Below are 25,492 nucleotides of genomic sequence, written 5' to 3'. Positions count from 1 at the left end.
TCCGCCGCCGCCAATGCAGGTGGGGCTGCGGCGCCTGCGCTGCTCCCGCTGCTGTGCGGCTCGGCCTGTCCGCTCGTCTACCGGCCTGCTGTGCGGTGCTGAGACATGTGGAGCCGCTACCGGACGGCTGCGGGGCTGCTGAGCCGGGGGCGGTGAGGACGGGAATGAAGCGGGGAAGCGGGCGGGGGGCCCTCCATCCTTTCCTCTCCGTCCCCGGGTGCTGCTTGCCTGGCCCTTAGCTCGCTGCCCGCTGCAGAAGGCAGCCCGACCTTCCTGCCCCGCGGGCCCCACGGCTCCTGTGTCCTGCGAAAAGCTCAGTCCAGGGGCGGGGAATGGCGCATTGCTCCCCCGGCATGGACAGAAGGCCCCGTGCTGGCTGCCCCTCAGCACCGGGGCTGCCCTTCTGCTCCTCTCCCCAGCGCCAGGTGGAGGGAACATGCCTTGCTCCCCTTGTTGTGGCCCTGCGATGCGCTTTGCCTGAAGGAAACTTGCTGTTTTAGGTCTCTGAATCAGAAGTCATGGAGGTGGAAGAGCGTTTCTGCTAATGAACGGGCACTGCGGTATAGGGTTGGAGAACAAATACATGGCTTCACGGTAACTCAGGTGGGCATTTTCCTTGTATTGCTGATGCAGGTAAATTTTCCCTTGATAGGAAAAATGTCAAAACGACGCCAAGAGTTTGTACACTATGCAGCTGTTTGCATAGATGCTGCGAGTGGTCTGTTAAAAATGATGCAGTAGTTGTTTATCTTTCTGTGACTGAATTCTTTAGGTATCGTTAACACATGTTCCTGTGGGGATTTACCCTTCCAGAGTTAATAGTGCAGTGTGTGTGTGTCCGCTACAAACACTGAGTGTTCCATGTGGCCTTCTGAAAGTTCAGACAGTCTACTGATACCTCACTGTGTGCTGGTTTTATAGGAGACATTTAGGTAATATTTTATCCCCAGAACTACTTCTATTGCTTTGTTGAAAACTCCTGATAGGAATAATATGGGGAATTTCTTCTTACTTCTTTTAAGGAAAAAAAGTTGAAGTAGAGAATGAAGGTATTCTGCAGTCATTAGTAGCAACAGAACCAGTAGTAGAATTATTTTAGTTTCCTTCTGCTGTCCTGACCACTGATATGTGAATATATGTCTTCTCTTTTTTTTTTTTTTTGAAGAGTATGGTTTTTCCGATTGTTGTGTAGTTTATTTTTTAAAATTTATTTTCTATTTAAATATGTAGAGAGATTTCATAAAACGTGAAACAAAGAATCAGCAAACTGATTGTTGCTATGTCATCCTTAATTTATTTGATCTCTTGGCAGTCACTTTGTAATACAGATGTTTCCTTCCAATACAGGTTACGGCTGTTCCTGAGCTGTTCCTGACTGCGGTGAAGCTAAGTCATGACAGTACAGGAGCCAGATATTTACATGTTGCTCGAGAGGACTCCAATAATCTGTTCAGGTAAAACATATACGTCTCACATCCAGCATCAACCTTTGCTTTATACATTGTAATTCAACTTCATAGCTGGATTTTTCTGTGATAGCAAAGACAACAGTACTTTCTTTGTGGATCTTCCTTACAGTAATTCAAGTCGTAACAGATATTATGATGTCTGTTGTTCGGCATGCTGCTCAAAACAGGATCTGCGGTTAACTGAAATGAAGTTCCTCAGATAATCAGGTGGACCTTAAAAATTTCCGAAGATGGAGACTCTGCAGCTTCTCTGGGCAACTTTTTTTCCCAGAGTTTAACTGTCTATATGTGGATTATTTTTCTTTTTTTTTTTTTAATACATGTAGGAACCTTCCTTATTTCAATTAATGGTCATTGGTGCTTCCCCTTCCATTGTGTATACCTATGCAAATAACTTGTTTCCATTGTAACCTTCTTATAGGTATTGGAAGGCGGCTGTTGGGCAAGCTTCCCTTGTCTCTTGGCACAGTCAATCTTTTGTAGAAGGCCATTAGATTAGTCAGGCACAATTGGCCCTTGGTGAAACCATATTTGCTCTCTGTAATAACCTCCTTGTCTTCCTTATGCTTCCGCATAACTTCCAGGAGGATCTGTTCCGTGATCTTACCGAACACTGAGGTGAGACTGACTGATTGGTAGATCCTGGTGTGATCTTTATTACTAGTTTTAAAAATGGGTGTGATATTTCCTTTTCTTAAATCACTCTGGATTTTGTCTGCCTACTGTGACTTTTCCAATATGATGGAGGGTGGCTTAACTACATCTGCCACTTCCCCTCAGGGCACTGGGATGCAGTTCATGTCACATGGAGTCATGGATGCTCAGGTCTCAAACCTGATCTTCTGTTATGATGGAAGGAACTTCATTCTCCAAGACACTGCTCTGAGGTTCAGAGACGTGAGAGATGTAGAAAGAGTGCTTGCCAGTGAAATCTGAAGGGAAAAGATTGAGTAACTTGGTCTTCTCCATGTTGGTTGTCCCTAGTTTCTGCCTTATCTACTGGGGACAGTGGTGCATTTTCTTTTGTCTTCCTGTTCCAACCAATGTATTTGTATTATTCAGCTCCAGCTGTGCCTTAGCTTTCCTTATTGCACCCTTACATTCTTGGGCAGCATTAATATATTCTACCCAGGAATGTATGTCCCTGCCTCTGTTGTCTGTGCATTTCTGTCTTAAAATTCAGTATGACTAGGAGGTCCTTACACATCCATGCTGATCTCCTGCCTGATTACTTACGCATGGGAGTTGAGAGGTCTTGTGCTACAAGAAAAATTTCCTTAATAGCAGCCAGTTCTTTTCTACTCCTTTATCCCTGAGGATGGTTTCCAAAGTGGTCCACTTCATTATTTCCTTAAACAACTGAAAATTCACTTAAAATTCAAGGTCATGATTTTACTCTTCTGGCCCATATCTTTCAAGATAGTGAATTCTGCCAGTCCTGATCACTGTAGCGCAGGCTGTCACCAGTTTTGACCTCTCCAATTAGTTCATCTGTGTTGGAAGCAACACGTCCAGTAATGCTGCTCCTGTTGTTGGTCTTTCTGTCACCTGGATTAAGAAGACATCATCAACACACTCCAAGAATCTCCTTGACCACTTTCAGCTTGCTGTGCTATTTTTCCAGCAGATGTCAGCGTGATTGAAGTCCCCTGGCATGATCAGAGCCTATGAGTGTGATGCTGCCTGTACTTGAAGTAGGAACTCTTCATTAGCATCCTCCCATTAATCAGGCAGCCTGTAGCAAACACTAGTTACAAAGTTTACTATGCTGGTTTGGCCTCTGCTTTTTGTTCATAAGCACTTAACCTGCTTTTCATTGCTGTTTTTCAGTGACGTCTCTTTGCATTACAGACTTTTTTTTTTTGCATAGAGGACAATCCCCACACCTCTCCTTTTCTGCCTCTTTGCCTGCCCCTTCTGAGTAGTTTGTAGCTATCTATTGCACATGACTGGTCCCACCAAATTTCAGTGATAGTGATTAGATCATAGCTTTCCAACTGGACGATGACTTCCCAGTCCTTCTGTACCTGTGGGCCTGAAACTAGACTTCCTAATAAATTGATGTGTATTTGCAAGATGTAAAACTTCTCTTTTTGCCATAACCTTCCACAGACTTTTTATGAGCGATTTGACTAAAAGATGTGTATGTGTATGTTTTTTAGCTAATTAACTGAATAGAAGAGGAAAAAGATTATATTTCCAAGTAGGATGTAAATCTGTTTTGACAGCTATTATAGTTTTGTCAATTGCTTTTACATAAGTTGGCTTCTCATAGCAAATAAATGCATTCCTCTCTGTACTGTCTGTCTTACAGTTTACAGTTCCGAACCACTCCAATGGACAGCACTGGGGTTCCACATATCCTTGAACACACGGTGTTATGTGGTTCTCAACAGTATCCATGCAGAGATCCATTCTTTAAAATGCTGAACAGATCATTGTCCACTTTCATGAATGCATTCACAGGTGAGCCCAAAGTAAATACATTTTGCTTAAAATGAGTAAGGTGAATCTTTTTTTTCCCTTTGGGGAGGCATTATTATTGAGTGAATGAGAGATTCAGAAACTGTGAATGAGGGATTCAAAACTAACAAGGCAAGGTGACAAAATAGATCTTGTTTGTTAGGCAGTTACAAAGGCCCAGTAGAGCTAGATCTTTACAGTACACAACAGGACAATTGTTTATATATTTACATGTTTGATAAATAATTGCAGTGTTAATATATTAGTCAATTAGTAAGTTTCTTTACCAATTATTTGTATTGGTGAATGATTAATTATAAATGAGAGCAAAATACGCCTCAGACTTCCTAAAATTCTGGTCTCTTTTATGTTCATTTGTATGCAGCTAGTGATTACACACTTTATCCATTTTCAACACAAAATCCCAAGGATTTCCAGAATCTTCTGTCAGTGTATTTGGATGCAGCTTTCTTTCCGTGTTTGCGGCAACTGGATTTCTGGTAAGCTTGAGATGAAAAGCAAACATAAAATCATTTTTTTAGATTTAAAAAAATACAAAAGCAGACAGAAGATGTCTTGAGCTTCCAAGCAATGCTTCTTGTTATTAATTTTTTTTCAGGCAAGAAGGTTGGAGGTTAGAACACGAGAACCCAACTGATCCTCAGACACCTCTAATTTTCAAAGGAGTTGTTTTTAATGAAATGAAAGGGGCATTTGTAAGTTTTGTGGATTTTTCCTTTTTCCTTCGCTAAGGTCAGCAAACTGTGAAACATTTAGCCATGAAGTTAGACTGCTGAACGTTTGTTTGCATATAGGAGAGCACATTGTTGATGGATTTTATTGTAAAACTTGTAAGTTGACACAATGACATAGCTAATGTTATCAAAGTACATACGACTATAGAACAAATGCTTATGTGAGGTGTTCTTGTGTAAGTTAGAACTCAGGTCTTACTATTGACCACCTTTTATATTTAAAATGTGCTTTAATGACTTTTACTAAAATGTGGTGTTTTTTTTTTTCTCTTAAGACAGATAACGAGAGGGTATTTGCACAGCACCTGCAGAATAAACTCCTTCCTGATCACACTTACGGTGTAGTATCTGGTGGACATCCCTTAAGTATTCCTGATCTTACATGGGAGCAGCTTAAACAGTTCCACGCCTCACATTATCATCCCAGCAACTCCAGGTATGTGAAATTTGTGACTAACTTAGTAGGTTATGTAGTGAGTTAGCATTGTTTGTGGTTTTATGATGGGAAACCAGCTGTACAGTACTTCAAGACTACATGGTCAGCACCTTGGGTAAGCTATATTCTCCAGCAGCTAGCACAGCATGAAAGAAAGGAATTTGCTTTAGGGAAAGAGATGAAGGGTGAATTGGAGGCAGGGGCTTCTAAGTGAGAGGTGGCTGATGTACATTTTCTAGACTACATGTGCCTGGTTCGTTATGATGATTTGTCTAGGGTTTATTTACAGATGATTCTCCATGAATTTATACGTGTTGGGGGGAAATGGAACATCGTATAAGTACTTGGCAGTAATGTGAAACCATGTAAACCATACACTCAGATTAAAAGTATAAAAAGAAAGTGTAAGTGCATGACTGTTCGTTTGCTTCTGAATCACGTGTTACTGTATTGGGTTCTAAATACTGGTTATCCATGTGAGATGGACACTAATTCTGTTGGTATTGATAAGGTCATTAAGCTAAACATCTACTTGAAAATATGAGGGAATTCTTTCTTCTTTACAATTCTGTGGTCAATCTATTTAATTCATTTATGGAACATCACCTTATGACATGATTTTGAATTTACCATCTTTTGTTTGTTTCATCATTCCAAATATTCATTTGTACCTGAGTTAAGATTTTAATGGAGGAACAACATTTACCTGAGACATAACCCATGCTCATATTTAATCCAATGGGAGTTAATGTTTCTTGTAGATATGGGAGCGTACTTTGGTAAATTGACCTGCAGAACTCAGCTGTGTTTTACAGATCAACTGAGAAATGTATAATCATATTTTATATATTATGTGTGAGGATGATGAAAATTGTGTCTTCTGAAACATTAGAGCACTGGAGTTATGGTTCCAGTTGCTAGTATTTTCTTGTAATGTTGAAGCTAAATGAATTCAAGTTTTAGTGGACTCCAAAGCATAACACAGAGGCTGAGAAGTGTTGTGGAATTTTATCTGTACATCTGTGGGTTTACGTATGTGGCAAACTGTGATAGGTTTTAAACCTTACAAATCATGTTCCCTTGTAGATGTAACAGAATCACGGGAAATCACATGGAATTCAGAATAGAAAAAAAAAAAGTGTTACTATGAATTTCATGTAAAAATCTGATGCATAATTCTAAATTTATTTCGAAATGCAGATTCTTCACGTATGGTAACTTTCCACTGGAACAACATTTGAAGCAAATTCATGAGGAAGCGCTGGTAAAATTTGAAAGAATTGAATCAAAGACTGACATCCCAAAACAGAAACTCTGGGATAAGCCTGTAAGTATTAAATTAAAAATAAATCTATATCTCTGTATGATATGAAGTGCACATCCAGTAGTGGAATTGCAGAAACAGGGTGTTACAGGATAACATTTTTAGCCCAGCCTGCTGGGGTTATTTTGTTGAAGTGTACTTATATTAAGTGAGCTAAAACTTCTTCTTTTTTTTTTTTTTTTTGTTAAGGCAGTTTAAAAAGAGTGCTTACTTCAGAGTTTCAGTAATGTAATTATTCCATACCTGTGTTTATTTTCATTATTTTCAGTTTTCAAATGCCCTCAGCGTTTGGAGAACTGGAGCATTGGTTACTGTAAAGCATGTAAAACTAGGGATAAGAGTACTAATACTTTGTATTAGGAGATGTTTCTGTAATGTTACCTAAGCTTTCAAAGGTTGGTCTCAAAACAGCTTTTTCCATTTAAGTTCTTTTCCTCCCCAGTTTGTCCAGAAGCTTGAAAGTTTCTTTGAAACCAAGCTTAGAGTGTTAATTACGGCCAGATTTTCTTGATCCTCTTTATTTCTCCACTTCTAAAAAGTAGAGTTACCACTCTTAGTTTTTCAAGATATACTGAGCAAATATGTGTCAGTATACATATTCATGAATAAATATCTGCAAAATTATTTTAGGTCTTTGGGAGGAGGATTTGAAGGTGTAAACAGTCATTTTTTATTTGTAACTCTACTCTGAGTGTAGTCTGCCTCAGATGTACTTTTTTTTTCTTATGCTTTACAGCAAGAACACCGTATAACATGTGGCTTAGATTCACTTGCTGCTGATCCTTCCAAGCAGACGACTGTCAGTGTCAGTTACCTGCTGACAGAGTAAGTCTATCAAAGTGAAATTCTTAATCAACCCTGTAAGAGAGAACTAGACAAATCCTCCTTTAACAAAGGGAAGTTTAATGTGCTAAGAGTTTTTCTTGTCCTTTTCTTTAGCAGGTAGAGCTAAGGAAAATCAGGTGTTATCTTACAGAACTATTCAGTGGGTTAGGCTTTGGGAAACCTGGCTTCTTGTATTTCAGTTGCCTTCCATTTACAAGGTTTTCTGTCTAACCCAGTTGCTAACTTCATCTGTCCTTGCATACTAACTGTACTTGCAGAGCTTCTAGAATTGCTGGTTATAATGAGTGAAAAACCCAGAGCTCTTAATTTCCTAAGTTTGGTGTGGTGTTCATAAGTCATAATTATTTCTCTCTTACATGGTTTTGTAGAAGTAATTCTTCTGAAATGAGATCAGTGATGTTTGGTGTTACATATTTATAGCTTGATGACTTTTAATAACTAAATTTTTTTCAGGATTACAGATGTTTTTGAAACTTTCACGCTGAGCCTCTTGTCTTCACTGTTGGTTGACGGACCGAATTCTCCGTTTTACAAAGCCTTAATTGAGTCTGGCGTTGGTACAGATTTTTCTCCTGATGTTGGGTGAGTGTTACAATTTAATTTTCATCTCTATAAACAATATTAGAAAAGATATAAACCATTATCAAGCTGGAAAAAGTCATCTCTCGTACAGACAACAGATACTACATCAGAAGAATCTGAATGGTTCTTTTCTCCTGATAAAGCATTGTCAAGTGTAATTTTTGGCTTGTCAAAATAATTTGTTAAAAGCTATGTTAGTTTAAAGAAGCGGTACTATTTCTTGTTTATCAACAAGAAAAAATGTGTAGATAAGAACATGGTAAGCCTTCAGTGCACAAGTTTACTTGGAGTTTTTATCTTTTGTGTTTGGTATTACTCAAAAGAATGTGAAAAATGAGTTTGCTTGCCTTTTCTATGCACCGTTACCTTTGTTTTCTACTTTAATTCTGTGATTTAGTACTAGGTAGTTTTGGCACAAATGTGTTTTTGTGCAATTCGAAAGCATTAGTTTGTTATTGCCACAATATGAAAGGGTATGTATGCCAGCGTTCATTTATTCAGAATGTAGTGTTTGCAAGCAGTCTACTAAGCTTGCTCTGCACTGCAGTCTGTAGATGAGTGGATTCTGTTAACTTCACTACAAGCTGAGCTGTTCATCAAAGCTTGCCTTTATTGTCAGCAGAGAGAAGCAATTTCAGGGCATGAACATCTGACTGATATTAGACTTGAAGATGACAAAAATCATGCTTTGTTTCCACTATCTCAGATGTTTGAGTGCGAAGCCTAAACGTAATAATCAAGCATGGTTGTAATGCCTTGGGATAATCTACTTGGCTTGAAGTTATCTCTGTTGGTTTGCTGCAAGTCCTGCGTCAGGAATGCCAGTGCTGTGCAGATATCTTGACACCGCAAGGCATGGTATCCGTCTTTAGACACTGAAGGAGTGATTCAGTTGTATGTTTTGTCAGCTAAGCCTTTTGTTTGTTTAATTTATCTCGATCCATACAGTGCGTTGCCTTTAGCATGCATTAGTGACTGTGCTGATGAGTCCAGAGATGGTATTCCTGAATTTGACATCTGAGTGCGCCATTGAGTCTATTCTGTGTTTTTAAATATGGAATAGTGGATTTTTAGATTTGATTAACACTAATTGCTTTTTGCTTGTTGGCTTTGATCCAAATTGCTAGATGCTGCTTTTTTCTGCAAGTGTCAGTTTGGCTGTGTAAAGAGGAGTTCTTATAGTTCAATATGCCTGACAGCCTGGGCAAAATTATCTTTTTTTTTTTTTTCCCCCTCGGGTGCTATTGACAGTAATTGCAACAAAAACAAAATGCTTCACCTTCAACACTCACTCTACAAATACTTCTTCAGGTGTACTAATTAAAAGTACTGTTCCATTTGCTTGCTTAAGTGGAATATATGACTTCAGCTTCACAGGCAGCTGAATTTTTCACTTAGGAGGTTTTATTTCCTGAAGGTACTTACTGATGAACTGGAAGATGAACAGAAAAGACCAACTTTCCTTCTGTAACTGTTTTTCTTTCTGTAATATCATACGCCATATCGTTTCCTAACAATGTGCTGCTACTACTTAAATTGAACAAAAAGTGCTTTTAAGTTTGATTTCTTCAGTAAGATTTTTTTTGCTGTCTAGAGTTTAATAATCTCTGTGTGCATATGTGAAAATGTTTCCACCCCTGCCTTTGCTGGCAGATTTAATGCTTAAGTTCTAGTACTTGTTGCTGAGTTAAATGTGTTTTATTTTAGGTTTAATGGCTCAACAAGAGAAGCCTATTTCAGTGTGGGTCTACAAGGTATTTCTGAGAGAGACATTGAGACTGTGAAACAGATTATTGCCAGAACAGTTGATGAAGTTATTGAGTGAGTAATGTGAAATTTTTGGGAAAACTGCTCTCTCATGCAGTCTTTTACAATTAGATATATGTTTATATATGTAAGTACTACTAATGATACAAGAATACATATATATATTAACGTGCCTTGAAATTTTAATTAAGTTTCCAAAAAATTCACAGAAGAAGCAGTTATATTGATCATTATGCTTAAAACTCTTATCTTTTACTTCCTCTACTGTATTCATCAGCATAACCTTCAGGAGTTTAATGGTATTGGTGCTGTTTCATTAAATGACACGCCACGATAAGATTTTCCTATCAATTTTAATTCAGTGTGTGAGACATCATGTTGTAATACTTCCTTGCTCAATGCTGTAATTCATGTTCATACCTTCACTTAGAGTGATTAGTGCTAATGGATGCTATTTTCTTCTCTCTCCACTCCTTCTCAAAGGAAAGGATTTGAAGAGGACAGGATTGAAGCTCTACTTCACAAAATTGAAATCCAGCTGAAGCATCAGTCTACAAGTTTTGGTCTTGCCCTGACGTCGGTAAGTCTGTACATGTGCTCCTGTGTGATGTTTTCTTTAGGAATAAGTTAGAAATCTGTGTGGTACATCTTTATAAAACATGGAGTCATTTTGTAGGCTCTTGATACCTAAAACTTTTCACTTCATGGCTTTTGCCTTGTCATATCATACACATCTCTGATCTTTTCAGGAGTCTTCAAGCTATTGCTAGACTCTACGGTCTGTGATTTAATCAGGCAATGAACTTGTTGTCTTTGCCTGAATAGGAGCTTTGATTGCAGTAGGACTGATTACTTTTGTAAGAGAGGAGTGTCATGCTTCCTCTTGGTATGTTTTGGCCAGTTGCTTATCTGTTTGTAGAAATCAAATCAAAAGACTGTATTTTTCCTTGGAATTTAGGGTTGTGCCACTGTAACTTAATATAATTGCTAACCCTACCACTAGAAGGACTTTCTTCTGTGTGATTTCTTTATTTAGAACATAAATAGGAGAATTCAGTAACTGATAGCTTTTCTTCTTAGCCTGTAGGCTTCCTTTTGTTTCTAAAGTGATTGAAACAGTAGAAATTGTATTCTAAAATGAACAAGAACACAGTATATTTCAGGTGAGGCTGTACCAGTGCTAAATATAGCCGGAGAATTGCCTCTTTTGACTGGCTGGCTGCATAATGTTTAATGCACCCTAAAATGCAGTTTGTCCTCTTAGCTGCTAGGGCACACTGTTGGCTCATGATGAGCCTGCTGAAACCAGCCCCTTTCTGTAGGGCTGCTCTCCAACCACTCGCCTCCCAGTCTGTACCTGTCTCTGGTATTACTCCATCACAGGTGTGGCACCTGGCATTTCTCTTGTTGAGCTTCATGCTTTCTCTGTATGCCCAGTGCTGCAGTCTATCTAGATCCCTCAGCAAGGCCACCTGCCCCTCCAGGGAGTCAACACCAGCTCTTGGCTTATTATCAACTTGGAAACTTTTGTAAAGGATGGATTCAAGTCCTGCATCCAGATCACTGATAAAAAAAAACATTGAACAGAACTGGGCCTTGAATTGAGCCCGGTGGAACACTGCTGGCGATTAAATCGCTTCATCAGACTGATAGGGTAAATGAGGAGACTGTAATATTCATGAACTGTTTTGCATCCACCTCCTGGTCCACTTTTCCTTCTTTCTTGGGCTGAAAAAAATATATTTATTTTAAAAGGGGAAGAGAAAAGAGTATTTTCGTAAATTTCCAGAATGCAGGCATAAACATCTGTGCAAAAAAAGAAAGAAAATTTGTGTTATGATAAAATTGGAGGAGAGAAGGGAGGGAACAAGGAACAGATGATGGTGGTGGTGTAGTCCTTTAGTCTGAACAAATATTTCAGCTTTACAGTTCTACTCAATCTATTAAAAGCGTTCATCAGTTATTACATACCTGTGGTTCAGATACAGATGTAAGGTAGTTTTGGAACAAAGATGCTGCCAGTTATGGAAACGCGTATGGGTTGTTCTGCTTAATTAACTACCCTTTGCCTTTCAGTATATAGCTTCCTGCTGGAATCAAGATGGGGATCCAGTGGAGCTTCTGAAGATTGCAGATAAAGTGTCTCGGTTCAGGCAATGCCTTAAAGAAAATCCCGCATTTCTTCAGGAAAAGGTTAAAATGTATTTTAAGGTAGGAACATGTCCAGAAAAATAACTGCAGTATTAATTTTTGAATCACAATTTAGTACTTAAGGTTGAACTGAAGGGTACTGTGTAGATGAACAGCAGTGCTTTTGAAACGTGTTAATTTTAAGCGATTGAAGTGAGAACTTTTTAAAACTGGAAGAATTGGCCAGTTGGACACTTGGAAATGCACGTACCAGAACAATGACAAAATACTAATGTTTGATTGACCTGTGATGCCTGATGCTATAGAAGGGCACATGAGAATTGAAGACATGGACAGAATTATGGATCTAGTTGTGTTCCTTAGAATTGGTGTAGCAAGAGTTTCCTCTTCTTCCTTGAAAACACTTTGGCTGTTTAAGTAAGGTGGTTTTAGTGCACTTTGCATTCATTCAGTTGTTGTCTGAATTTTACAGTTGGCCCTAATTGCTTTCTGCTCTTTTTCTTGTTTACCTGTGTGTATGTTCTGCTAGAACGCTTACAGATTCAAGAAGAGCAAAGGCATTATGACCTTGAATGGTTCGAAGCCCTAAAATTCAGTGGCAGCAATGCTTGAAGGGTCTTTTGTTATTTTTGTTTTGTTGTGGTGATGTTTGGGGTTTTTTGTTGTTTCGCTTAAATTGTTCAAGTTGTTTTGAAGGACTCATCTTTTATACTTAACTGCCAACTCGATTTACCTGTGAGTAAATGCTTGCTCGCATAGACTCAAAAGTGAGAGGAAACAGTGGCATCTGTTTTCCCAAAGGCAGTATTAGTGTATGGAAGTAGTAAGGAGCTGTCAAGTGTTTGGCTGTTGTATTAAGAAATATAGACACAGTATCTTTGAGCATGTTCTTTAATGTGTAGTTCTGCTGAGGGTTCTGATATAAAAACACCACTCAGAAGTAACGAAAATTGTTGGATTTTCTGATATTAGAAGTTGACGCACCTTATGTTGTACATTGTGCCTGAAGATTAATAAAGCAGGAAGGCTGGAAGCAACGGAAAGGATGCTATTCATCTGCCCTTGGTTAATTTTGCATTTTACTTTCTTACTCTGTAGTCAGTCATGTTTCCTTAGTCTTTCCCTATAACGGTGGGGGGGATAAGCTCAAAACAGGGAATCCAATTACATTGTCTCAAATTATTGTCAGTGTATCTCAGTGACAGATGTTACTGTTTGACTCCTACTTTGAAATGGGCATTTTTGAGGTCACCGTCTTTTGAATAGCCCCCCATTATTAAATAAAGTGGAAGCTGCTGGGTGATTTTGTTATGAGAATTCCACAGTGCAGTATAAACAAAGAAATTTGACAGCAGTTGTGATGCTTGCATAATGCATGGAGTTCTTTGGCAGCAAGACTGTAAGGCATTTTTGAGCAGGATAAGGCATGCACATTTTACATCATATGGGATCTCTGTGCACTCAGGCTTGGACAGGTTGAATGAGATGTTTAATGAAGTTCTCCTGCATTTAACTGGATTCTCCATCTTAGAACATTCTCCAGATATAACTTATGGCGTGCTGCTCTGTAGTTGCTAAACAACTCACACAGTTGTTTATGCTTGATTTAATTACACAAGTGCTGTGTGCTGTTAGGGGAATCGGACTCCATACTGAAACTTCACCGAAAGTTGTTCATGCTTGTTCATGTGGTAAGCTGCCTCTTGTCTTCTCCCTGGCAGCAGGCTGCTCCTCATTAAATGAGGAGTTTGAATTGCCTGTTTGTGATTCTTTTGATAATATGACAAAACCAAATAGTACATGGACTCTTCTGATGAAGCAATAATCTGTGGCAACACAGGTGGAAGTAGCCCTCAAAATTAATAATTCCTTGTTTTGGGATACGTTTCTGCAGGATAATCCGCATCGATTGACTCTGTCGATGAGTCCGGAGGAAGGCTACTATGAGAAACAAGCAAAACTGGAAGCAGAAAAACTGAAAAAGAAGGTCAATGCTCTTTCTGAAGAAGAGAAAACCCAAATCTTTGAAAAAGGTTAACATACTTTTTCATGTTTTTGTTTGGGTAACTGTTTAGAAATACACCGTGGCTTTTTTTAAGCCATTGTGCTGGAAACTGTCTTAAATTCTTGAAGTGTATCATACACACTCTGGCATTTGTTCTGAACTGGATAGTTTTGTTGTTGTTGCTAGCTTGTGTAGTAGATGTGTTAGGAGGCTATGCAGCTTACACTAAATTATATGGTTGGTACATTCCATTAGTTTTAGCACTCAGAAAACAGAATGATCGAGGTCTTCAGCCTCCAGTCAGAAGAAAAAATATTTTAAAATTTTAGTCTGCTTCTTTTTCGTGTTAACTTGCAATTAGTCCAAGGTGATACCACCACTTACCTTAAAGCTCTTTGTTTCTGAGCATTTGCTCCACTCTTCTATAAAACTTACATTTTGTAATTGTATTTCTTACCTTTTCTACTTAAAAAGCCAACTATAAAAATAATACTGTTTGGTTTATTCTGAGGAATAACTTAAACTTGGAAACCTTGAGCAGTCGTGTCATTTTGTTAAAACATTGATCTAGACACAGAAATCCTATATAAAAATGGAGTTCATGTTCAGAAGCAGTGTCCCAGAGAGGGGGAATAGGGGAACACAAAATCTTTCAGGTGAGTTTATCTGCGTACAAAAATAATTTTGAGGGTACGTAAAGACAGCCAGCTAGAATCTTAAAGGGGCTGAGGCATAACATTAAGCACAGTGGTTTAGCTGCGTCAGTGTACTGACAGTGCTGGAGAAAGATCTCCTGTGGGTTAGAACCAAGATCTGTGTTGCCTAGTGGTGGTGTGTGCAGAGCTGGACAACAGGACAGACTGGCAGATATCACTTCTTCAGGGTTTGAAATACATGGAAACAGGATGTGAGAGAAGGGGGTGTGATGGAAAGAGAACTTATGAAGATACGGTGTTCTGTTTGCTGATATTGACACAGTAATGCGCAGAATTTGTTTCCGTGCAATATTTGAAAGAACATTTGTTAGTAAATGCTGAACTAAAACACATGCTTTTCTGATCTGCATCACCTGAGTAGATTTAAAAGGTTAAAATGATGAACTCTAGTATTCTGCTTTCTTTATTAGGTTTGGAATTAATTGATCTTCAAAGCAAACCTCAGGATACCTCTTGTCTCCCGGCTCTAAAAGTGTCAGACATTGAGCCCCAAATCCCATTCACTGTGCTGGAGACAACATTTGCAGGTTGGTGTAACCAGTGTTTTGTCCTGGGAGAAGTGTATGTGTGTACCTAGCTGTAAGCAAACAGTCATACTGTGAAACAAAACAGTAAACAGCAGTAGCTTGTGGAGAAAGAAACTGCAGTCATTTTGGCCTGAGTTGTTTGGTTTTGACTGTCAAGGTCGAGGGTGTTCTGTTAAGCTAACTACAATACTCAAAACAAACTGTGATAGCACTGTGGGTCAGGCAAAAGCCCTGACCACATAGCTCCTGGCTTTTTTTGTCTGCCAAAGCAAGGCTTCCAGTCTCTGAAGCTATCTTTTTATTAGACTTCAGAATTGTAGATTGGAATGAAGTTTTAAACACAGAGTGCCTAGAATTCTTTGGGTGAGATTAATTAAAAAAATAATATCTGAAAGTGATTCTCCCTGTTTGTTGCCCATAGCTGTGGTTCACCACCTCTGCAGTAGACCATGTGCAATGACATGTAGAAAATTCTTGCTATCACCTCTGAGGGGTGATGTTGAGGTGCTCCCATCTGCACTCCAGCTGCCTGCTCTTTGTCTAGCAGTAGCACTCCTGATGCAAGCAACCTGCCTCCTGCTTTCTCACTGCCTGCCCTGCCCTGCAGGCAGAGAAGTGGCTAGGTAGTATGCTCAATTATTCTTGAGCAATCCTGCTGCTTTCCAAAGACTTCAGCATTGTCCAAGGTGCAAGAAACATTTGTTAGTGCTCGCTTCCTACCTCCTACCTATTTTTAAAAATAAAGACGTGCAGGAGCCACGGAGAAGAAAAGTCACTCATCGTAACTTCATCAAACAATTGTCCTGCTTTGCCCATGGCTCTCCTTATGGGTTGATAGGAAACAAAGAATCATAGTTTGTCACTGTTCTGCCAAAATCTTGCAGGTGATATTGCTCTGTAGTACGTTTTTTAACAGAAACTTTTCTACTAAAATTGTCAGCAAGTGAGCAAGTGTCAAGAACTGGATAATTTTGATGCTAAAATGACTTGTTTTGTGAAAACTGAGTATATAACTGATGTTAGAGTAGAATGTACAGAGTGGAAACCCCTTTTTCTCAACTTCTGAGGTAGAAAGACAAAAAAAAAAGTAAGGGAGAAAAACTTCTTAAATTATTCAGAAACAAATTACCATGCCATTACTTGAGCATTATCTCTAAAATGTGCACTCTGCCAACAGAATTCTGTCTTGAAATTTTCCAGGCATGTCTTACTTTACCATGAATGAAATTAAACAAACACCAAAAAAAGAAACAAACACAACCCCCACTGCAGTCCAGCATTCAGTGCGATATTCGAAGTTTAAACAAAAAGTGGATCTGAAGTGATTACAGAAAATAACTCTAAGTTCTTGTAAGAAATGGTTTTGCTTCCGTGTACTTGCAGAGGAAACTTGTTCTTTTCTTGTTTATTCATCCCTAGCTGATGAAGTTCCTGTCCAGTACTGCACTCAGCCAACCAATGGGATTGTGTACTTCAGAGCTGTTTCCAGCTTGAACACGCTTCCCGAGGAGCTCAAGCCATACGTGCCGCTGTTCTGCAACGTCCTTACAAAGTGAGACATTTACTTTGCTAGAACCTAAAGCAGGAAGGTATAGTACAGCTTACTGAAACAGTACTGCTTCTAATAATTTCAGTGGCTGTCTTTATAGGAAGGGGACAGTGATAAGCTGGAGTCCTGCTGAAACAATGGTTCTTCCCTCTCCCCAGCTATGGTGCCAACTCCTTCAGCCTTCATCAGTCTCTGCATTGCTTTGTTCCCCAGTGTCAACACAAGCCTTCCCCACACAGATGGGAAACTTTATCTAAATGAAAAAGAGCCTTGCAGAAATTTAAGTTTTCATATAGATTTTCTTGGTTTAGTTTCACATGTGGTCAAAGAAACTCTGACAAAGGAGTGGAGTGGCACCGTATTTATTAAGTGACCTTGGCCAGAAGGAATCTATTCTTTTTAGTAGTGATAACAGCTTATGTGATGCTTCTGATCTCGTTCCACGTGTATGTTGGGAGCAAGCCTGTGCACTAAGCACCCTTTCTAATGCCCCATTTTGAATTTCTAGTGGGTTTTAATTGATGGCTTGGTGTATGACTTTTATTTTAATAAACCGTGAAGTATTACGTTTGCCTGATAATGTCCCAGATTGCTTAGCTGCTAAATTGTATTTGCCTAAAAGTTTCCTTCACATTTAGTATGAGCCTTGGTTTTGCCATATAGTGAAAATGGAAATACATCTGATTATTTTTCATAGGCTGGGATGTGGTGCCCTTGATTACAGAGAACAAGCCCAGAGGATAGAGCTGAAAACAGGTGGGATGTCTGTCAGCCCACATATCATTCCAGATGATTCACACCTGGATGTGTATGAACAGGTAAATTAATCATAAACTTACTGATGTTAAGTTGCAGTAACAACTCTATAGTTAAGGTCACTCAGGGCTTCCAGCAGAGCATCAGTTAATGTGTTTTGAAAACAGTGTATAAAAGGGCTTATGCATTTGGTGCAAAGTATATATTTGACAGTTATAATATCTTAATATTTTGTATTAAGGGAAGCATATGAGATGGTCATCCGTTTTAACGCAGTGTTTCATTGACATCTGGCTAGATTTTTGAGTTCTGCAAAACTCTTTGGAAACAAAGAGTAGAGGATAGAACGGAATAGTGCTGTGCACAGAGATTACTGTTAATGTGTATATGTCACTATTAACTGTGATTTGGAAACATTCAGTGTTTTCAGGTTTGTTCAATCTTAACACTGGGCATAGCAGTTTTAGCAATAAATACCTCTTAAGATATTTCAGAGTTACTGAGGCCTACTTCCTGTAGTCTGTTCCCCATGGATCAGGAAGCTGAATTAGGGAGACTTCTTTGCAGAAAGATTCAGCCCCAAAACAGTTCCTTATTCTTCATATAAAGTACAAGTAAAACTATTTGTGAACTTCTGTTTACTGCTGAGAGTCAGTAGTTGGCAGGCTTGCTTTGTGTGAGGATCAATCACATTTCATGTCTGCTCTGATTTTAGCAATGCAGCCTGCATTGAAGTGTTTTTGTGTTGCGAAGTATTAGATTGGCACCACTGTATCACTTCCATGACAAAAATTCTTGCATGTTTCTCCATTGCTTTAGTTATTTGTCCAAAGGAGTTTTTTTGTGTATGTTTTCTTTTTTTCCTTCAGGGTGTGCTCTTTTCATCTCTGTGCTTGGATAGAAATCTGCCAGACATGATGCATTTATGGAGTGAAATATTTAACAAGTACTGTACATTGTTTTTTGGGTTTCGGTTTATTTTATTTTATTTGCATGGTTTTGGGGGTTCTCTTTTTCCCTCTTGTCCCAGTCACTTCTTACAGATCCTACTTTGAGATTTGTTTTCGTAACTGTATCTTTGAGTGACTCCCAGATTCTAAATCATAGAATGGTTGAGGTTGGAAGGGACCTCTGGAGGCCATTTAGTCAAGGCTCCCCAGTCAAGCAGGGCCACGTAGTCCAGGTTACCCAGGATCATGTCCAGACAGCAAATCTAAGTACTCCATTCTCTGCATGACTGTATAATGGATTAAATGGAGAACTGATGGTCTGAAGGCTCTTTGTTGAAACTGGGTTGATGAAAGATGTGGTATTATTAAACCCCGTGGGCGTGATTTTGCACGAGATGTAGGGACCTGCTTTTACTCTTTTTCAGCCCTCGATTTGAGGAGGAAGAACACTTTAGAGTGCTGGTTAAGAAGACTGCCCAGGAACTGTCAAATGGGATTCCAGACTGTGGGCATTTATATGCTTCCATTAGAGCCAGCAAAAACCTTACACCTTCTGGAGAACTGCAAGAAATGTTCAGTGGGATGGATCAGGTGAAAAGTTAATGGCATTTTTAAGTGAGGCTCAAACTCTACTGTGGAATGACAGTGCTAATTTCTGTTAAATCTTTCTAATAACTTCATCTGTAGTCCTTCTGCCCTTCCTGTGCAGGTGAAGCTGATGAAGAGAATAGCTGAAATGCCTGATATTAAACCAATACTACGCAAACTACCGCGCATTAAGAAGTATCTGTTAAATAGTGACAATATCAGGTGAGTTCCAGCTTAAACAGAAAGAGACGTTGTGGTTAGAGAGAGGCCATGGCCTGCAGATGGGCTTTTCTCAGTATTGGAGTCCTGTGAGAAGAAGACCTGAGGAAACACTACAGAAATGTTCAGTCCATGTTTTATGTGCTTAAGAACTTGATGGAAGCTGTGGCTTTTGTTTGATTTTTTTTTAACTGGTGTGAAACCTACAGCAAGTGCAAAATTCCAATGTTGGATATTGTTGGATATATGTTGGATATTCCATCAATATTCTGCCTTTTTTTTTACCTTGAAAAATGCTCAAGAGAAATACTGTTACATTGCGTTGTCATAGTTTAATATAGTTTAGGCACCACTTAGGCATAGCAGTGCAAATTCTAATGGACTGTGCAAAGCCACAGAAAGATATTAAAAAAGGTAATGTTTTTTTGACAGATGTTCTGTGAATGCAGCACCTCAACAGATGTCAGAGGCATCTAAAGAAGTAGAGAAATTCATAAAGGGCATAACTAGAAGTAAAAAGGAGAGAAAACCTGTCCGCCCCCATGTGATTGAGGTAGGAAATCATTTCATTTGTGACTAATGCATCAAATACAACTGAATTTGGTCTTCTGTAAAGACAACAGTTCAGTCGGAAGGCAGTTTGAACTCAACAAGCACTATATCCATAGAGATGTCTGAATGAATTGGTGAGTCAGCTCTGTGATAGGCTGGCTTCGAGGCAAACATACAGCAGCTTGTCTTCATCCCGTAAAGCAGACCACAGCAATCCTGTAGGTCACCTGTTGAATCGTACCCTGAGGTGACTGCTTATGCGTGAGATGAAGGAAAATGAATTCTTCCTTTCTCAGTCACATGAAACTGTAACTTCTTTTTTAGCTGCGCGTTACTTGACATGCTGGCCAAATGGAAATAGGGAATAAAATGCAGTTCCTTAGTTGTATAGGGATCTGCTTCATTATTTGGAGGGACATTTGGCACAAATTGTACTTGGTTCGATCTAGTTGACAGAGAATCCACGCTCTTAATTTCTGGAACTGGAATAGACTCCTAGTTCCCTACCCATGAAGGAAACAATTGGCTGAAAGTTTTGGGGGCTCTTTAATATTTCTACTGGTGTTTTTCAGTACAAAATTACTCTTGAAAGGAGATCTATTTAGCATTTGCTTAGAAATACAAATATAAAGAAATGATCAAGTAGCTTGCTTATGTTTGTGAAGACACCATGGGCTGATGGTGGTTTCAAAAGTTACCATAGGAAATAAGAGGGAGTAGGGATTGCATTTATAGTATTCTTAGCTTAAATTGTTAAATCATCTTTTGATACAAGGGCTGGATCTTTTGCAGAAGTCTTCAGAAGTCAGACCTGTGGGAAGCAAAATGCTTAATAGTTTGCAGATCACAAGGAAACTAATTAATGTAAGTACATTATTGTTTGTGGATTGTGTGTGCCCTTTGCTCCCACACTGTATTGTTTAAACTGTCCCTCAAACTTCTTCATCTGTCTGTCATCCTTTTTGTTGTTTTCCCTTTGGTTCTGATTTGAAGATCATGTAGCTGACTTCACATCCATGCTTCCAGGAAGTACCCTGTAAAAATAAGATCTTGTAAAAATTGCTTCTTTCGGAATCCAATCCATGTGGTGTTGCTCCTGGTTAGCCCCCTCTTTTCCTTCCTTTACTCCCTAAATGGTTTTCAATCTGAATGACACTGGTCAAAAGAGCATCAGTGACAATTTAGTAAAAATGAAAACTTGGTTTTGGCTGTAGGAGAGAAATGGAGCTTAGCATACCATGAGCTCCCCATGGAGAAAAGGCTGTGAGAGCTCAACCTAAGATGTTTTTTTGCTGACACGTCATGCATGTGGTACTGTGCTTGGCCCAACCATCCAGAGATGTGTGGGGATCTGGGGGGCTGGGGAACAGATCTCTGTAGTTAAGAAACACTTGGGAGTATTGAAATGTAATTATAAAAAATTTTGAGAGTGCTTAAGGCTTTGTTTATAGTAAAGTAAGCACACAGGTCTATATGTGCAAGAGAGAAGTTGAGTGCTTTAGGGGCCTGGAGGCATGAGAAGGTTTGGAAGTTTTGATGTGAGGGGATCTGCATCTCTGAAGGTATTTGAGAGATGCGTGGTGCTGGCACTAAGGGACATGATTTAGTGATGACACTTGGTGGGTCACGTTCTTGGTTGGACTTGATCTTGAGGGTCTTTTCTAACCGAGGTGATTCTAAATAAGAATCAAATTTGCTGCCAGGGATATGTGAAACTTGTTGCTGCTGCTTGTCATAAAACAGTTGTTTTTGTGGGGAGAAGTGTTGTTTTCAGGATTCAATACATATGGTTGAATAGATGAACTGAAGTGTGATGGATATAGAAGTGGAGAGTTACAAACACTTTGTTCAGTCAGAGTAAAGGCGTGGCAGAGAAAGTATGCGTATCAAAACTCTTTGGTAATAATGTATGGCGTGGAATACTGAGAAACTGGTGAGCAAGGATGAGTAGCTGATGTACGGTATCTACACACTGGTTTCCTAAGGCAGTTGTAGTACAGGATTGCTCATATGGGTGCAAGCTGAATGTCACTGACTGCAGTGTATGTCAGCTGGCAGCTTTAGCATCTGTGTGTCTGTACCTTCGGCAGTTTTTCAGTTACAAAAATGCCAGAGTTCTCAAAGGGATAAATTGTCTCATCTCTGCTGTGACGACCATGCATTTTTTTTTTTCTCTTAGGATCCTACTTTCAAACCATGCCCAATGAAGACCCATTTTGTACTTCCCTTCCCAGTGAACTATATTGGGGAATGTGTTCGAACAGTTCCCTACACAGCTACAGACTACGCAAGGTAGGAAGCAGAATCAGCAGGGAGCTTGTATGTATGTTGCTTAACACAAAACAAAATGGGAAGTTTTAGGCCATTGAAAATGGAGTGTCAGTAAAAGCTTTGTGGTGTATTTGTGACATTCTTTACAGAACAATCTTTGCATGGCTAGGTCCATAAATGCCCTGTTTTAGTAAGTGCTGAGATGAAGTAACTAGGGGCTACTAACCACTAACTTCCAAATAACAGCCTTGATACTTTAATGTGTCTGAAGTGACAGTCCTATTGCATATAAGAGCTGCAGCTAGGAGGCTGCTTTTGTATTTCATTAAGGTGAAAGAAATGGAACTGATCAAGAATTGTTCCAAAGTAGCAACTCTTACCATTAAGTCACTTTATTCAGCTGTTACTAAATGTTCATTATCACTAGTGTTGTAGATTACAAGAAGCAATGCATTGTAAATGGAGATCTTCTTGAACTGTAGAGGCAGTTGAGAATACTACTGTTACCCAATTAATTTAACATTTTTCTATTATTTCTCTCATTACAGCCTTCGAATTCTTGCACGGTTGATGACATCTAAGTTCCTACATAGAGAAATTAGAGAGAAGGGAGGAGCTTATGGTGGAGGTGCTAAACTTAGTCACAATGGAATATTCATTTTCTACTCCTACAGGTAAGTCCAAATCTGAGGGGACCACTGACTACACTTGCATCTTTGACTTAGTTGCAGCTCTCCTTCAAGATGAAGTGAAACATTAAGAATACTGAATGACAAGAAAGTGATTCAGCATTGATGCAGTTAAGATTAATTGCTTAATGTATATTAGTTTTGTTAACAAACTCTCCTTGCTTTCTCTGGTTTCTATCCCTGGGAAAGTCTAGCTTATCTCTGATGGTGTAGCAACCAGTGTTGTCTTTGCACCAGGTTTATGTAAGACAGGTTTTCATTTATTTTGTTATGGGTTGAGGAGACTCTTAAAAACCTTTTGAGATCGTGGAGTAGAAGAGTGCTTTTTCTGAACGTCTTGCTTTTGAAAATACACAGCCTCTTTTGGTGACCATGGCTGGAATCACCAGACATTCAGAAAAAAACATTCAGAAAGCATTGCTAGTAATGAGCTAGAATGGAGAAAGTGTATTTCCTTCTCCACTTTTTGTCAGTCTGAGACAGTTAACCTGCTCTAGTTGTACAAGGGCATTTACAGATGAAATTTGAATTCAAAGTATTAAAGACTACATATAATCCCCACTAGAAATGTCACGAGTCGAGGAAGGTTGTGTTTTAAATCATTTTCTTTACCAAAAATAGACTAGCACAGTACTTGGGCAAGATTCACGGCTAAAATCTGAGCAGCATTGCCTTTCTGCAAAGTTTTCAACATGGTGGGACTTGCCTTAGGTAGTATTTCAGTAGTTGTCGACCTGTTGCACCTGTTTTACGGAGAGCAAAAAGAGGTCTAGCAGGAAAAGCAACTTAGAGAAGATATGGTATATCATAAATACTACTGGTGTTCTTAATGGAAGCTATGCTTAATAAGCTGCTGCAGCAAATTGATGGTGGATTGCCAAGTGTTGGTTTACCATCTCTTTAATACCAATTCTCTACACACTGCCATGAAGCTGCTTTTAGCAACTGAGCTTGCTGCTTTGTGTTCTCGAAAATTCAAAGTAGGTTTGGTTCATGCTATTCTAAGAAGCTTGGTTTAATCCCCATGTATGCGTGTTTTGTGTAATGCACATAAACTGAATGAAGTAAGAGCAAAGTAATTACTGTAATTCATTTTGTAAGATTCAAGTCATTAATTTCACTTTTTTCCCTGCTAAGGGACCCAAATTCACTGGCCACCTTGAAAACATTTGAAAAAGCTGTTGAATGGGCCAAGTGTGGAGAGTTCACACAAGAAGATATTGATGAAGCCAAGTTGGCAGTATTTGCTGCTGTCGATGCACCAATAGCTCCTTCAGATAAAGGTACATTCTCACCAGCCTCTCAGCACCGGGTTATTTATTTTCTTTTAAAGGAGAGAAAATAGTTTGTTAAATTAAATCATATGCTAAAATTTCTACGTGGTGGATGTACTGGGATTCCAGTCCATTACTGCAGTATGTGGCTTTGTTTTATTTTAGGTATGGACAATTTCTTGTATGGGATTTCAGATGAAATGAAGCAGGCACACAGAGAGCAGCTTTTTGCTGTTAACAAAGATAACCTGGTTGATGTAGCAAACGAGTAAGTCTGTGCTTGGATTATGGGGGGGGTGGAAAGCTGCTTGCTTGAAAAACAAATGCCTAACAACTTTGGGGGGAAAAAAGCTTGTAAAAGTTGCCACAATTAAGTTCATGTATTTCTTTCATCGGCCTTTTGTCCTTCTTTCACTATCTGCTCCTGTAACCTAGAGAGATTTAATTATACCCTGTGTTTTGCACTCTAGCAGATGTAGCCTCCCTCCTACATTCTGAATCTGGAGGTGATCGTTTTACTTTTGAAAAGCCCAGGAACTCTCTGAAGAATATGTCTGCTCTGACTTCCAACTCCTGGCTACATGAGTTGATTCTTCTGGGCTCCTGCCTTTTTGTGCTTACTTAGACTTGAATTCCACTGCAGAAGAACATCAGTTTAAGCAGACAGGCCACTTCTGGCTAGGCCACAGTGACTGTTGTATTGCGATGACGGGGTAGAAAACACTAAATCCAAAAAGGTGTTGTAGAAGCTAACAGCGGGTGTATATCCGACAGCATTTTGTCCTGAAATATTTTCAACTTGTATAGAATAGTCACAGAAAACTGAAAACTGCAGCAAGTTATTTGTTTCTTCTTGCAGGTATCTTGCAATTGGGAAGAGCACTCGTGGCCTGGCTGTACTTGGCCCAGAAAATACGGATATCACCAAAGATCCCTCATGGGTCAAACGATGAATAGCTGCTGAACATCCGTACAAAACAAGCCCCTCTTTGCGACTACATTAGCTTTTTATATTAATTTTTAACTGAGCTGTGGTCCAGCTTAAATGCTAAGTTGCTGCTTGTAACAATGTCCAACAAAGCAGTTAAAAGTGTGTAGAAAAATGTTGTAACCATACAGTATTTGAGAGCAGGAATGATTTGTTGTTATAGCAGAGACAGACTTTAATATTTTATTCAAGACTCACTCCTTCCATCACATACGGATACTATATAAATAAAATATTTTTGTATATGTAGAACTTCAGAGTTCTAAATGGCAATGGGTTAAAACATGTCTGCTATTGGGTATATAAAGAACTATGTCTCTTTTAGACTGGTTTTGTTCTTTGTTATGCTAATTCCAGCTTCCTGGCACAGGTCTGTGCCAGTGCATTTCACCTGACATCAGGCCAAGTTTATGGTGAAGGGCAGCAGAGCAGGCAAATACATGGTGCATTGAAATTCAGCTTTTCTCTTTCCTGTTTAGGCAACATTTGGTTGAACTCTGATATTACAGGGGTAGTACTTAATTTTTTGTCATCATTCAGTTAACAGAAGTCTACACGAGGAAAGATTTTTTGGCTGTATTTAACCCAGTTTTAAGAATTAATTCTGCAATTTTT

The 25,492-nt window shown here is 39.1% G+C and overlaps 1 protein-coding gene across 2 annotated transcripts; it reads left to right on the top strand.

The window, feature by feature from the left end:
- PITRM1 (pitrilysin metallopeptidase 1) lies at positions 2–25,201 on the top strand. 2 transcript variants are annotated; one of them, XM_021385707.1, is made up of 27 exons: positions 2–152; positions 501–603; positions 1,348–1,454; positions 3,784–3,935; positions 4,318–4,432; positions 4,552–4,648; positions 4,963–5,123; positions 6,324–6,450; positions 7,184–7,272; positions 7,747–7,875; positions 9,583–9,696; positions 10,126–10,222; positions 11,719–11,853; positions 13,688–13,826; positions 14,925–15,041; positions 16,461–16,593; positions 17,288–17,408; positions 18,216–18,292; positions 18,722–18,887; positions 19,006–19,106; positions 19,536–19,656; positions 20,448–20,519; positions 21,835–21,947; positions 22,475–22,600; positions 23,753–23,898; positions 24,055–24,157; positions 24,749–25,201. In XM_021385707.1, exons 1-27 carry the CDS (start codon positions 106–108, stop codon positions 24,840–24,842), a joined length of 3,102 nt encoding a protein of 1,033 aa, XP_021241382.1. In that variant the 5' UTR covers positions 2–105; the 3' UTR covers positions 24,843–25,201. The 2 variants fall into 2 exon arrangements, 1 of the variants encoding a protein (XP_021241382.1); XR_002434866.1 differs by lacking the exons at positions 23,753–23,898; positions 24,055–24,157; positions 24,749–25,201 and having other exon boundaries at positions 20,431–20,519; positions 22,475–22,503.

The sequence above is a fragment of the Numida meleagris genome, chromosome 2 (assembly GCF_002078875.1).
Source record: "Numida meleagris isolate 19003 breed g44 Domestic line chromosome 2, NumMel1.0, whole genome shotgun sequence".
Lineage (NCBI taxonomy): Eukaryota > Metazoa > Chordata > Aves > Galliformes > Numididae > Numida > Numida meleagris.
Note: the sequence above shows the minus strand (reverse complement) of the source record. Positions and strands in the feature narration are given on the sequence as shown.

Bases quoted from the DNA above. Each gene is read 5' to 3' on its own strand.
- PITRM1 (XM_021385707.1), top strand. From the start codon at position 106: ATGTGGAGCCGCTACCGGACGGCTGCGGGGCTGCTGAGCCGGGGGCG. The intron at 7,876-9,582 runs GTGAGTGTTACA...GTTTTATTTTAG, and splicing joins GATTTTTCTCCTGATGTTGG to GTTTAATGGCTCAACAAGAG. The intron at 20,520-21,834 runs GTAAGTACATTA...TTTTTCTCTTAG, and splicing joins TCACAAGGAAACTAATTAAT to GATCCTACTTTCAAACCATG.